The sequence below is a fragment of the Medicago sativa genome, chromosome 2 (genome assembly GCF_051527215.1).
Source record: "Medicago sativa cultivar Bolivia chromosome 2, Bolivia_mono, whole genome shotgun sequence".
NCBI classification, from domain to species: domain Eukaryota; kingdom Viridiplantae; phylum Streptophyta; class Magnoliopsida; order Fabales; family Fabaceae; genus Medicago; species Medicago sativa.
The window spans coordinates 23,955,976-23,970,745 of record NC_140750.1 but is presented as its reverse complement, the minus strand read 5'-3'; the positions used below and the strand labels follow the sequence as shown (position 1 = coordinate 23,970,745).

At 34.5% G+C, this 14,770-nt stretch overlaps 2 protein-coding genes and 1 pseudogene across 4 annotated transcripts; all 3 read right to left on the bottom strand.

Annotated features, from left to right (window-relative positions):
* Positions 1-2,839: 2,839 nt before the first annotated feature.
* LOC146945683 (uncharacterized) lies at positions 2,840-5,767 on the bottom strand (annotated as a pseudogene).
* A 414-nt stretch (positions 5,768-6,181) lies between these two features.
* On the bottom strand, positions 6,182-7,928 carry LOC146945682 (rust resistance kinase Lr10-like). Its single transcript, XM_085743982.1, has 2 exons — positions 7,787-7,928; positions 6,182-7,582 (listed from the first exon to the last, which is right to left on the bottom strand). Exons 1-2 carry the CDS (start codon positions 7,818-7,820, stop codon positions 6,381-6,383), a joined length of 1,236 nt encoding a protein of 411 aa, XP_085600108.1. The 5' UTR covers positions 7,821-7,928; the 3' UTR covers positions 6,182-6,380.
* Positions 7,929-10,153: 2,225 nt separating this feature from the next.
* Positions 10,154-14,445, bottom strand: LOC146945681 (metal tolerance protein 1-like). 3 transcript variants are annotated; one of them, XM_085743981.1, is made up of 2 exons: positions 13,876-14,445; positions 10,154-11,499 (listed from the first exon to the last, which is right to left on the bottom strand). In XM_085743981.1, the coding sequence occupies exon 2, from the start codon at positions 11,497-11,499 to the stop codon at positions 10,273-10,275; it is 1,227 nt and encodes a 408-aa protein (XP_085600107.1). In that variant the 5' UTR covers positions 13,876-14,445; the 3' UTR covers positions 10,154-10,272. The 3 variants fall into 3 exon arrangements, with proteins under 3 accessions (XP_085600107.1, XP_085600105.1, XP_085600106.1); XM_085743979.1 differs by having other exon boundaries at positions 14,307-14,445; XM_085743980.1 differs by having other exon boundaries at positions 13,841-13,919.
* Positions 14,446-14,770: the final 325 nt, after the last annotated feature.

Below are 14,770 nucleotides of genomic sequence, written 5' to 3'. Positions count from 1 at the left end.
TGGAAGCAAGAACCAAGGTTTGGCTTGAAGAGAGCTTGTCAGTTGTCAAATTAGCATAGCTGGTAGTTATAGGTTGCGGCATAGGAGTAAGCACTGGAGTATCCACCCAAGCCTTTAACCTGTCTGCATCCACAACTCTAACAGTTTCTATAGGAGTATCCAAAACTTCCAATTGCATAGCAGCCAACTACCCTGCATTGGAATCATTGATATTCAGGTCTGGTAAAAGGGTCTTCCTAGTTTGGACAACCCCCATAGTAGTGAGTAGATCAAAAGAGTTACACAATGTCAGTGGATCTTCTTCCCCCTCAATCAGTTCAACATCCAAGGAGTTTGGAAACTTTGCAGTATCACCTTGATCATGGTGCAACAAGGTTGTCTCAAAGGCCCTAACTGGGACCTGTGACGGTGTGCCTAAAGGAGGAGCAACAACCTTATTTTTAGATTGAAGGGAGTCTATCTCAGTTGTCACATGTTTGGAGGCCAAACCATTGTGAAGATTGATGCGTGGGATTTTTGGTCTGGTTAACAGGTTTGAATTGAGATTTTGCAGAATTAATACGGCTGCAGTGCTGAATGGAATGTCCTATCATCTTGCAATGGGAGCAAAAGTCAGGTTCCCTCTCATATTCAACAACAACCAGGAACGCATATCCATCCCTTTCCACAATCACAAACTCAAAAAGGGTATCAGACAAATCAACATCTATCAAAATGCGAGCAAAGTGACCAAAGAGACACGACTGTGTAGCCCTATCAATGGAGAGGGGAGTGCCAATACCTGAAGCAATTTCAAAGAGCGTGGTTTTCCTCCAATATTCCTGCGGAAGACGCATTAAGCGAAATATTTCAGCATTCCTGGTTTAAAGTCTGTGGACCGACAGAAGAATTTTAGCATTCCTGGTTTCAAATTAATAACACCCAAAGCCCAAACTTTTTTCATATCTTCCATAGACTGAAAGTTGAAATCAAACTACCCTTTACCTAGCGGAGTCACGGACCAGCTCTGCAGATGCGACCATAATCCATCAAGCTTCTGCTTTAAAGTCTTCGAAGTGAGAGGGGTGTCACCTTTCTGTAGTCCTCTCCCTGGTACTATCGGTCCCACTTTTGCACCATTTACAAGCACACAATAGTCAACCATGACCATAGTGGCAACCGTGTTGATAACACTGTGACGAGTACTTTGTTTTTCTGAAATAAGGTATTCAAAGATTACTTGTTACATGTTGCACATGATGAAATGCATGGTCCATATGTGGAGACCAACTGGCAAGTTGATCCTAGTTATATTTCCTGGTTCTGCATGGTCTCTCATCCCTTGATATTTCCACATGTAGAGAATGATCCGTCAAGGCAAGCAAATAGAGAGGTTTTGATAGAGTAGGATAATGCAAATGACACTCTAGATGCTTTGTAGATCTGTAAGAGGGTTAAATACATAACTTTGAATGTAGCACATATTTTGATAGAGCTTGCCATCCAATATTGATTGAGGCATGGAGGGAGGACCGCGGAATTTCAGAGCGAGTGACTAAGTAGTTAGAATTTTATTTATATATTTTGATGTTTTCATGTCACGTTGTATATTGGTATTTTAATTTATCGACATTAAACACATATTGTTTAAAATTATCATTGTTTATCATAATGTTTGAACATTTTAGTAATGGACGCAAACTATTGGTTTATCAAAATGATTTTAATTTGAATATTTTGAATGATATTAACTTGATGTTTTGAATGTTTCAATGTTTACATATTTTATTTACATAGTGTGATGCTACCTTCTATCAATTCAGTCATTATAATCTCTCTCTCTTAAGACCCATCAGATCGTATCTCCTGATATTGGATTGAATACTAACTATTACACTATAGTTGGTTAGAGTGTTTGAAAAGTTTGGTTAAGAGTTAGTTACTCAACTAAACTCTATATATAGGAACACTCATGTATCATTTCAATCATCTTTTATACAATTGTTTCTTAGTGATGACTCCTAGAGAGAATTACACAATCTATCTTTCCATTGCATTTGAACTAGAACCACGGAATCCTTTGATTCATAATACTAACAATCAAGAGGATCAGAGACTAAAGCCTAATAGTATCAGCCCGTAACTACCGATGCTATAAAACATGAGCATTTTAGACAATTTGAGGGGCATGTGAGTAATTGGAGGGGTGCCTAGAGCAATTTTCTAAAGTTTTTAGCAAAGAAGTGGTGTCAACTCAATTCTGTGTTTGTTTTTAGAAGATCTCCCAATCTCCTTATAATCCAATGAAAATTGCTTTTCTGACATAGAAAACTTCACAATGACACAAGTAAATTATATAATTGCCCTCAGTGGCAGTTAACAGCCGCTCAGTAATACGCCGACAATTAACAACCGCTGGCCACCAGCGGCAGTTAACTGCCGTTCACACCAGTTAACAGAACCAGTTCAATATACACAGGTTTTTCTAGGAAAATTGTCCTGTTTTACCTATAATTTCAAACGGCAATTCCGGAGGAAATCAAACCGAAACAACAACATCCAACATTCACAAACATCAACATTTCATAGTTTATCAATTATTCGGTAACATTACACAAAACCGATAATGCGTTAACGTTTCACAATTGTTTGAAATTCGTCTAATTTTCCACGTTATGCAACACATTACACGTAATGTACATTAATTACTAATAAATGTGAAACTCAAATATATATATATATATATATATATATATATATATATATATATATAAAATTAGTTAAAGGTTAGTTACATATCACCCAAAAAATATGACAGCGCGTATCGACCAAAAAACGGATTAACACCGACCAAAAATTGTCATATTTCATCTAATAAAAGAAAATCATCTAAATGTTCCAGAACATCTTCAAATTCGGAGTTTGCTTTAACCAGAGTGTCCTCAACCATAATTGGATTGTCTTGATTTGTTGGCTTTTTTAGTGGAACCGGTCTCTCTTTTAGCTCAATGTCCATGAGTGTTCGGAAACGATCGTGTCGATCCAAGAATTCATCCTCCCATGTTGCCGCCTCTTCGCTCCTGTGTAGCTTCCACTCCGTGGATGTTGGAGGTAGTGGGCAACCATCTTTCAATGAAAGAAGGACAAAATGATTTGGGATTAGACCAAGGCAAATCATGTTGCAACGATGTGTCCCATATCCAGCAATGTCAACCATTTGTCGGGAGGTGCAAAACCACTAGGATTTTTAGGAGGATACAATCCATCCAAGATGTAGTTGTAGCGGGTCTCGCTCACATATATCTCGATGTATTTGCTCATATGCTCTTTTAACTCTTTAATAAGTGCTCTCCACACCATAACATGACTTTCTTCCGTCAAACCCACGGATTCGGCTATAGCCCTAAACCCACAATGTCCATCACCAATAACATCCACAATTCTCTCAATGTATGGTCTCATGAATTTTGGCATGTATTACATAGGACTCGATGGATCATAATTTCTTGAAACCGAGATAGGCTTAGGAATCGGAACCGGAGAAATGCCAATGCGAGCACCTTTTTTTTTTTAGGTTGTGAAGATTTTTTTCGTGGTGAAGATTGACTTTCCGGATGTTGAGAATCAATAGTCTCCCACAAATATGGGATCCTACATGTTGTTTTGATTTTTTTGAGAGCTCCTTTGGTTGGCACCTTCCTTGGAGGTGGTGACACCAATTTGGTCCCCGAAAACGCTAACAACCGCAAACCCTCTTTGATTTCTAGTTTCATTTGGAACGGAACTTTTCGAGACGTTCTTGAATACCACGCCACTCCTCCGCGACCGAAAACAAATCTTCATTACTTTCTTCCTCACCCATATACAACTTATGTCATTGCGGGTGCATCTCATCCATTCAAATGGGCTTGTTGTGATGGATTTTCATAGCAATGAAGCATGCACAAGGTAGGCCATACGACGTCCTTTGAACACAACCGCAAGTTTTCTTCTCGATCCACAAGGTTTTCCTTGGACGCTCTTCTTTTACAAAAATAAAGTTCATGGCTTGTCTAGACACGCGACCACCCAACCCGGAGTACAAAGTGACATTTTGTACCGATTTTCCAAGACCGTAACGCTCCTACCAAACGATGATTGTATCTCCCCAAATTGGTTTGCCAACATCTCATCTATTTTTTGCCAACAAGTACCCAAATCACCCTTGGAGGTGGGCAAGTATTCCTTCACCACACCATGAGCTACTTCAACTCTATTCGTGGTCCTGCACCCAAGCTGTAACACAAGGTCCATCCATGCCCTCACTAGTTTGTCCTTTAAAGGCTTCAAAATGGTTTCTTGAACATAGACAAGAAACTTTGGATAATCCTTACAAGCATCTTGGAATTCCAATAGATTACCCGCATATAACTCTTGAGTAGGAGATTCAACCAATTTTTCCCATGCATCAAATATGGTATCAACTAACTTACTATGCTTCTCCTCGTCGACAATCTTCTTTTGCCCATCCACCACAACAACATTTTGTTTAACTTTACAATCAGTGATGATTCTTGATCTAACATTTTTCCCAACATGGAAATAACAAAGTATTGCACTACTACCGGGGAGAACATTTGCTACGGCATTCATCATACCCGTGTCCCTGTCGGTCACTACCACCTTAGGCATATCACTATTTGGTCCAAGAAGTTTAAGCAACATTTGCAAAGCCCAAGTAAAGTTATCCTCCTTCTCCAACGTCATAAATGCAAAACCAACCGAATATGTCAAATAGGTTGAGGTGACTCCAACTATTTCAAACAATGGCATCCTATACAAGTTGGTTTTGTACGTGGAGTCCATTATCAAAACAGTCGGAAAATTGTTAAACAACTTTACCGATGTTGGATGAGTCCAAAATATGTCTTGAACGATTTGACTTTCCTTTTTTTTTTCTCTTATGTAATAAACATATCCATTCTCTTCCAACTTTGAGATTAGATATTGCATCTCCGTCAAGTCACCCCTTTTTGCCTTTTTGAATTTATGACGTTCATTGTAGACTTGCTTGATATTTGTCATGGACTCTTTCCTTTTCTTCTTCAAATTTGTCAAAATATTTTTTGGTTTCACCGAAGAATCGGTTAAGTCATGTACAATCTTCTTGTCGTCCTCCGTTAATCTTCTGGCAAGAAGGTGCCCAGCTACATACGGCACCATCTCATGGTTGTGAACGCCATTAAGAATAGCCAATTTCCAAGCATTGTCTTCCCTAACGACATATCCACGCATCTTGAACAAACATCCACATTTTCTTGATCCCGTTGCTTCATGCTTCACTTTTGTCTTCGGTACTTTGTGCTCGCAGCTCCGTTCACAAACCAACTCCAACATAGCATTTCTACCTTCACAAGATCTTCTAATGATAACCGTAAATCCATCCCTATTTGCTTGTCGACGGACCCAACCGAGCAATTCGTCTTTATCTTTCCATGCGTCTCGGGTCGAAAAGAAATGAGCCGTGTCCACGAAGTTTCCACACATCGGAATTGACGCTTGAAGCCTCAACTTTAACGGAAGCTTCGACCTTAGCGGGAGCTTCAGCCTTAATGGAATCGACAACTCTAGATTTTCGATAACCCGGATCATCACCCGCATCCTCATCCTTATTTATAAATAAACAACATACAATTACTAAACTAATTAATAAACATGTATCTAATATCATATAATAACATAAACAAACCAAAAAAACAAAAGATTTTTTTTTTTTTGTGATTTTTTTTTTTGACAGTAGCACTGCCATTTGAATATGTTTTAAGTATCGCTAAATAAGTAGCAATCAAAATAATGATCGATTTTTAATATTTTTTACTTTAGCGAATGACTTTTCGATCACTATATTTGTCGTTTAACGTATTAGAGACCAATTTTTACTTTAGCAATGAAATTTTCAGTCACTATTTCTATAGCTAAACATATTAGCGACCGTTTTTCATACCTTAGCAAATGAAAATTTGGTCGCTAAAGAAAAAATTTCAATTATTTTTTTAGTTTTTAAAATTCTTGTGTGGCTATAGCCACACATAGCCATGAGCTAGATCCGCCTATTCCTAATGTCTAATTCAACATCTACCTTGTAAACCCTCTCCCTTTCTCAAACTCTTCATCAAGCAAGGAAAACAAATCATGGTTCCTAGAATTACAATACACGGCTTACTTTATATAAATAAACTGTATAATACCTCATATAAATCAACGCTGTCATACAAATGTAAATTAAAAAAAAAATATATACATTAATCTCTAGGACGTACACAAACAAATAATTATAGATAATTCGACACTTTAACCAATTAAGATGAAGTTAAAACTAATGATATAGGGTACAATTTGACAGTGTTTATTTATAATACATTTTAGCGAGATGCTGATTCGACTTGGTACTTCGTCATTACAGGAGTAACACCTTCAACACTAGATTCAGTTACGATCGCAGAAGAGCCAGAACCAATACTTGTATCAGTATTGATCTGTGATATTGGCATTGGAAGAGAAGAAAAGGTTCCATCAATCATATATTGAAAAGGATTCAAAGGCTTTGGAATTTCAACTAAACCTTCCAACATTTGTACCACAAGACTCATTATAGGTCTTGATTCTGGCCTATATTGAACACATGCCAAAGCTACCTTAACCATTCTCTCTACAATCTCTATATTTTGCTTCTCTATCCCACAAGCTGCTACTAACTCCTCCAACTTTTCAGCATCAAATTTTTTCCAAACCCACATTGGAAACCATTCTTGACTTTCTGAAAGGTTTACATCATGGTTTTTTCTCCTACCTATAATTTCAAATAGTAGTATACCAAAACTATAAACGTCGCACTTGTGAGTGACAGGAAATGGCATCCAAAGTTCAGGTGCGGCATAACCAGGCGTTCCTCTTCCTCCGGTCATCGTTATGTGAGTATTTTCTCTATTGCAAAGTTTGGCTAAACCAAAATCAGCAACTTTAGGGTTGAAATTCTTATCTAAGAGAATATTTCCTGGTTTTATATCATAATGGATTATTCTTTGTTGACACTCTTCATGCAAGTAAGCAATGCCTTTTGCTGTCCCAATTGCAATCTCTTGAAGCTTTTCAAACCCTAAAATTGTGTTCTCTTGAAACAAAAACTTGTCAAGAGATCCATTTCCCATATATTCATAAACGAGTGCTATCAAGTTTCTTTCAAAGCAAAATCCATATAGTCTAACAAGATTAAAGTGATGAATTTTACCAATAGTACCTACTTCTGCCATAAATTGTTGATCATTTCTCTTACCAGAACTCCCATGAAGAACCTTAACAGCTATCATGATTCCATTACTGAAGCTTCCTTTATAAACTGCTCCAAAACCTCCGGTTCCCAACAAATAGGAAAAGTTATCGGTCGCAATTCTTAGTTGTTGATCAGTGAATCTAACTTGTTTCTCCTTTTCTATATCCTCTAGAAATTTTCCCATAGTGACTGTGATAAATTGTGGGTGAGTAGCTGATCCACGACCAATCTTAAATGTTTTTCGACAATTTGGTAGTAACCATGTCAAAACACTTAACAATATAAGAACGATAACTGCATCAATCAGAAACATAAATACTGTGACTTAAACAAGAAGAAAACTATTATAGGACAAAAGATGAAAAAATTAAAACATAATAAAATGAAGGAAAAACTGCATCATATGTCTTTTAAATTAATTTTAAGATAAATGATTTAAAGATATCTCTGACGCAGTTATGCTTAAAAGAAAATTTCATAGTTTAAAATCCTTCATACCTAGAATGATAACCACCACAACTGTAGCTGCCATAACTGAAATTGGATAATAGATGAGATTTAAATAGACTATATTATAGTGAAAAATGTGGAACAAAGTTAGTGAATGGAAGATGTGGCATTCAATATTTAGTTGTGAAGTTTGTTTGTTAGTGAAGATGAGAAACACATATTTATAGTGGTGAGGCACTAGGATTCGTTCTAGTGATCAATAAACAAATACTAATAATTATGGGAGAGTATGTTACAAGTATCAATCTATAAAATAGATTTCATTTACTTTTTATTTTGAAGGGATAGATTTCATTTACTAAGAATTAGTGTAACATAACTATTTAATATGGACCCGATCCAACCATGCAGTCTCCTATTTTCAGTCAATTTTAACAAAATGTTTCTTTTCAATTATTATTTTTAATAAAATATTTATTTTTATTTTTTATTATTATAATATTTTTTTATTAAAAAGAGTAAATATCTATCTTTATTTTTTTTGAAATATAGATATCTATCTTTATTTGAGAGGTCCATATATTAGATCTATGTTACATTTAGATAATATTATCTCAATAACTTTTTATTTGATACATATTTTAACAAATTATCTTTGTAAATTCCCTTGTAAATCTATAACTATTTAATCACTATAGAATTTCATCTATAACTATTTAATCACTACAGAATTTCATTTTTGTTTAAAATTCGAGATTTCAATTCATATTATGCCTTGAAATCTTCTATGTTTGATTCTATTTTTTTTATTACTTGACACTATTTTTATTCTAGTGTCGTTTTTTTGTGGTGATTCTAGTGTCATTTGATTCGATTGAATATTGACGAAACTGTTGTGAAATCTTAGGAAAAAGATAAAATAGTTTAATTTTGTCAAAAAAAAAAAGATAATATAGTTTAATTTTTTTTTTGAAAAGTAAATTGAATTTTACCGAACTATCCTTTATTTTAAACTAGCTTAAATTATTAGAGAAAACTTGATGTTTTAGTCCAATGAAAAAAAAAGGTGGTGCCTTGCTAGCTTATATATCTTAATAATTTTATATGTGTGTGTTATTACACAGGAATTTGCCTTAAAACGCGTTTTAGTGAAAAATATTTAATTGTTACATGAACATTTCAGTGTTTGAAATTTTCAGAGTTTGAATTCTCTATTTTTGAAAGTGAACTATTTTAAAGAATAAAAAGGTATGTATCAATTGTTCGAATTGAAATGAAGTAAAATTCGATCAATCTCCAGTTTATAAATAAATTATCAAAAACTTTTTGAGCAAGAAAGAATAACAAGTCAAGTATGCAATTAACTTTGAGCATTTGGCAGCAATGCCAATGCAATCACATTTTTAAATTCAACGGTATGTCCTATTCACAATTGCACACTCTTCTGCAACTTTTTTTTTTAAAGAGCAAAGATAATTTCCTTAATACTATAGCACAAGTTGTGCAAACAAAACATGCAAACTTTTCCGCAACCTTATTTTATATTTGGGTTAATTGTTCAAATTGTCTTCGTAATGCGTAAGTCTTAAAAATGACTTTGTAAAGATAAAAGTATGTATTATATCATTGTAATTTGAGTTTTCTTTTTCTTTCTTATTTTTGACCTTTAAATATACGATAAGTCCAATAAAGTGACTTGGAGGTTGAATTCTTTTATGATTTTTTACAAGCATGTTTAAGACGTTAAAATATGGCTTTCCACAAAAAGAAAATATAATCTTTTTGTCAGACTTTACTTATTTCACAATCGAACTTCGAGTTAATAGAGCCCCTTTTCTCAAAGAACCTGAAGTTAACAAAAAAAAAAAAAAAATGGAGAAAAGCCAAACACAATAGCAAAAACCTTTCTTTTATATATCAAAGTCTGCGTTGGACCGTTATGATAACTGGTCTACTGTGAAATTATATTAACATTGCTTAAAATATCACAATGAAACAATGATCTTTTATATAATAGATTTGTATTAGAAGTCCTAAATAAAGACAATAATCCGCAAGTATGATAAAGTAGGGAGTTAAAAGCACGTGAAGAATAGAAACAGAACTCAGAACTCTCGAGAAGAATAAAATGGAAAATAGCAAAAGAAACATCAAAAAGGGATTTGACTCATTCATTTCATAACTTTCTTCTCTTGCCTTCATAATGTAATATCTTTCATACTCACTCCTTACATCATGCACCTCTCCTCACATTTATCGTCCATTCCTTCTGTTACAACTAACTTTGATGACATGACATTGTTGGTTACATATTAGATTTCCCTGTAAGTTCAAACTTCCCCATGTTCGCAATAATATCCCAGACAAAAAAATTTGGTATGAATATAGACAATGCTCATATCAACAATCTTAAACTTCTAGCAACAAGTAGTGTACATAATATTTATTGTCGTAAAGAAAGTTGAGTTCCATAGTCTAAACTAAATTCATCCATCAAATCATCACTAAACAAAAAAAGGATTCAAAAGGAAAAATTAGCGTTCTATCTGAATAGTTACATGACTAATGTTATGAACCCTCCTGATGTAGTCTACGACCTTGTCCAGCATCACATCAGCGTCTGCTTCAGGAATGACTTTAACATGACAAGCTAGCAATACCTTCCCCACTGTAATGGCCCATATGTGCAGCTCATGAACAGCCACTACTTCTTCCATCTCCAATAGCCCCTTTTGAAGCTGAGTAGCATCTATCTCGCGTGGTGTGCTTTCCATCAAGACTTCCAGAATGTTTCTCAGCATGTTGATAGTTGTGGCCAAGACAATTACAGAAAAGATTAGAGTGCAAATCAAATCAACTATTTTCCATTCAGGTTTATACCATATGATTGCTCCCCCAATCATTACACCAATACTCTGGATAGAGTCTCCAAGTACATGGAGATATGCCCCATGTACATTTATGTTCCGTTTCTTCTTCTCGGATCGGCCTTTTGATTCACCAAGAAGTGGTTCAGTAACCTCTTTGTGGTCATGGTCATGATGGTGCGCATCATCATGAGTATGGTGGTGTTCATCATGCGAATGCTTTTCATCGTCATGATGGTGAGTCTGATCACCATGTGTGTGATGATGCTCATCTGTATGCTTGGTAGAAACTGAAATACCATGGCTGTGGCCATGATGATCATGTCCGTGGCCGTGATCATGTCCATGGCCATGGCCATGATCATGGCCCAATACCAAAGCCATAATGATGTTCACCACAAGACCAAATGCAGCAACTACAAACATTAAAAAACCATCCACTTCTTGAGGACCTGCAATGAGTCTGGCAATGGCTTCATATACAAGAATCCCAGCAAGCAGCCATATTAATTGCATAGAAACCAAAGCACCAAGAATCTCTATTCGAAAAAATCCAAACGACTGACGAGGATTTGGTTCCCATCCTCCAGCCCAAATAGAAAATAAGGAGATGGCAAATGCTGCAACATCTGAAAGCAAATGTGCTGCATCAGTCAATATTGCAAGACTGTTGGCCTTAATACCACCAACTACCTCAACGGCCATGAAAATAACGCAAAGGGTCACTGCTATGAAAAGCTTTCGCATAGAAGTTGATCGTTCTTCAGAATCCTTCGAAATGGACCCTGCATCTGAGAACTCACATGGTGCTTCCCCACAAATTTTCCTTCCTACATCAGGGAGTTCTCCACTGATTTCAATTATTTGTCCATGGTGAGTGCTTTGTGCTTCCATCTGCAATAAATTAATAAAATGAAATATTTCTTGAGTTGTTAATAAACCATTAAACAGAATTGGACAGTTCCAAGCATTAAATGGAAGCAAGAAAATATTAAATCAGCCATAAATAAAAAGAAACAGGAAGTTCTGATGACTCCACTAATAGGAGCTGCATCAACCACTATCCAATTCAACATCTAAGACCATCAGTAGTTTTTATAAAACATTTAGACCTCTGAAATGGATGACCAACAAATTTTCAACGTGATGTAATTTGCCTAATTCAATAAATTACCAAGCATTTCAGCGTTCTATAACCAAAATAAATTACTGATAACATTTTAAAAATATCTGACCATAGGCAATAATTTGAGAAATTTGACCAGAAAATCAGAGTCAAATAAAACCTTTTCATATGAATGAATAAAACGCTACTTTTTCAGATTAAAAGTGTCAGACATACTTGTGTGAAGAGCTAACTAAGTAAGACTTTAACACAATTATATGATCAGCGTTTAAGCAAAATATTTCCAACTACTACATACAAGAGAAAAAAAAAATTGGCAAGACAGCGAAAAGAAACATAACAAGAAAGCACAGAATGAAATCATCACTCTACAAATATGAAACTTCTTTGGATTATCTAAACGAAAACCTATGATACATTCTTTTGCATTAATTAGATACTGGGGTATCTATACTCAACTATAGAAAATAAACATCAAAAATGCAATTGAAGTACATAGCAAATGATTAGGACTATGAAACCATAAGCCATAAATTAAATTCCTATCCGAATATTAGACGTTAAGAACTTCTCAGTCTCAGGCCACATTGTGACTAAAAGTCTATCAAATCAGAAAGCATCTAGTTGCAATTTCATTCCCGGTTCAACTACATAATAGCTTTATTATGTAGTAACCCTCTGAGGGAGGAGATAGTATAAGCAAATGAAATTGTTAACTCAATATCTGACAATATGATATACAAACTATAATTTTATTATAAACGATCAGGAAAAATCCTCTTGATTATTATAGAACATAAATTCAAAGCTTTGGGGGTCATAGGTCTATTCTGCTGCATTTAAGAGACTTAATTAGTTAATGGATTAGTTTGTGTGTGTGTAATCAGGGGCAGACCCTCGATGCCCTTTGTTCTATAATCAAAGCAAACTTTTCCCTTACAGACCCTCAGCAACCTCCCACATGCCAAAAAGCCCCAATTCTCTTAAACTACCAAACACCTCTTCTCTTCGATTATTTATATATGTTGTGATAACTTATCCTCTTCATGAATAGTTTAAGCTAGTCAATTCAATTGGTTATCAAGCTCCAATAAAGACTCGTTTGTACTGCAAATAGACACTAAAACAAATTTTCCACAAGTACAAGAAAGTGCTTATATGTTGTGATAACTTATCCTCTTCATGAATAGTTTAAGCTAGTCAATTCAATTGGTTATCAAGCTCCAATAAAGACTCATTTGTACTGCAAATAGACACTAAAACAAATTTTCCACAAGTACAAGAAAGTGCTTATGAACGTGTTACAAAGATTTTTTTTCTCTTTCAATGCATTATTCACAAAAGCATGGAACAAAGTACCATGGCGACAAGGTCACTACATCACGATTCATGAATACACTTCAAAGTTCAAATCAACGCATACCTTAAAACTAAGTTAAGCACAGCAGAGCAAATAGAGGATGACAACTCTAAAACAAATACATCAAGAAAATCCACAGTCCTTATATAACTATAAGGGAACACATCGAAATTTAAAGCAATAGCAACTACTACCTAGTAGCGAAAACTTCATTTCTTAGAGAAAAGAAACAAAACAAGACACAGAATGACATCCTTATGAAAATTCTTTTGGATTATGAAAAGGAAAATCAATGTTTGCACCAAGGGTCTGTTTGGATTAACAACTTATTTGCAGCTTATAGCACAAGCGCTTATCATGATAAGCACTTATGTATTTCTATAGCAAATTATAAACTAAAGTTAAATTGTTTCTGCATATGCTATAAGTTGTTTTTATAAGCTATTCAAGAGAACGTATGAAAATAAGCTGAAAAAAGCTTTTTAAAATTGTCATAAGCAGTTTTCATAAATTCTCCCAAACAGTCTCACAAAACTTATGCCAGCAAACAAGCTCAAATAAGCCAAACCAAACAAGCCCAAAATCAATATTCAGGTTTCTATGTTCAACTACATTAAACAAACATCTAAACTGCAGTTAAACGAATACAACTAGCAGAGCAATAAGCATAAACAAAACTCGAACTTTTATAATGTAACAACCATATAAATGAAATTGCTAACTCAATATATGAGAAATCTAATACGAACCCGGAATTTTAATACAAAGAAAGAGGGAAAAATACCCTTCCAGGAGTTGAATACAGCAGCTAATAAGATACTCCAAGGTCGAAAATAAGTGCAGAAACGATCATATAAATACAAATATCTGAGTTATTATATTCACATGATTAATCAACTCAAACCAATGATTATCGACCTAAAATCTCACATAAATTTGTTAATTAACACAAAATAATAATAGAATAGAAGGTTCTAGGATGATGACAAAGAGTAAAAAACACAAAAATTTACAACAGCACAACAACAAGAATAAACAAGGAGTTATTAAAGAAACAATGATTTCTTCAATAAATCAAAAGCATTGAGACAAACACAAAAGCACAAAAAGAATTAATAATAAATAAATAAATTAGATGAAACATGAAACGTGTGATGAATCGTAATGCAAAAAATGTGAGTAAGAGAGAGAGAAGATAGTGTTTACGGAACGCACTTTTGAAGAAGAAATGTGTGATCGTCTCTCTCGTTTCGTATTCGTTTGGTTGCTTCTTGTTCAGATTCTGAATCCAAATTCTGCTTCCAACTCTTTCGTTTTATATTGTTGTTTTTGTTTTGGGGTTTATTCGGAGTGTGGGTAAAAGTATAGTGTAATCGTATTTATGTGGTCCTTTGGATAAAAAGGGCATGTGTTTTTATAAGCTTGTGATACCCATAATACCCATATCATATGATTGCCTCAAATTAATATAATTTTAAATAAAATTAAAGAATTTAATTACTATCCTATGTCAAGGTATATTCCATATTTATCATATTTATAAGTAAATATTGATTTTTGTTTCATATAACTTATCTATCTGGACTCTATAATTGTCTAGATACATCAGTTATTTAATTAATCTAAAAATGAAATTGTTACTTATAAATGTGATGAGAAAGGTGTTAGTTCTTAGAGAT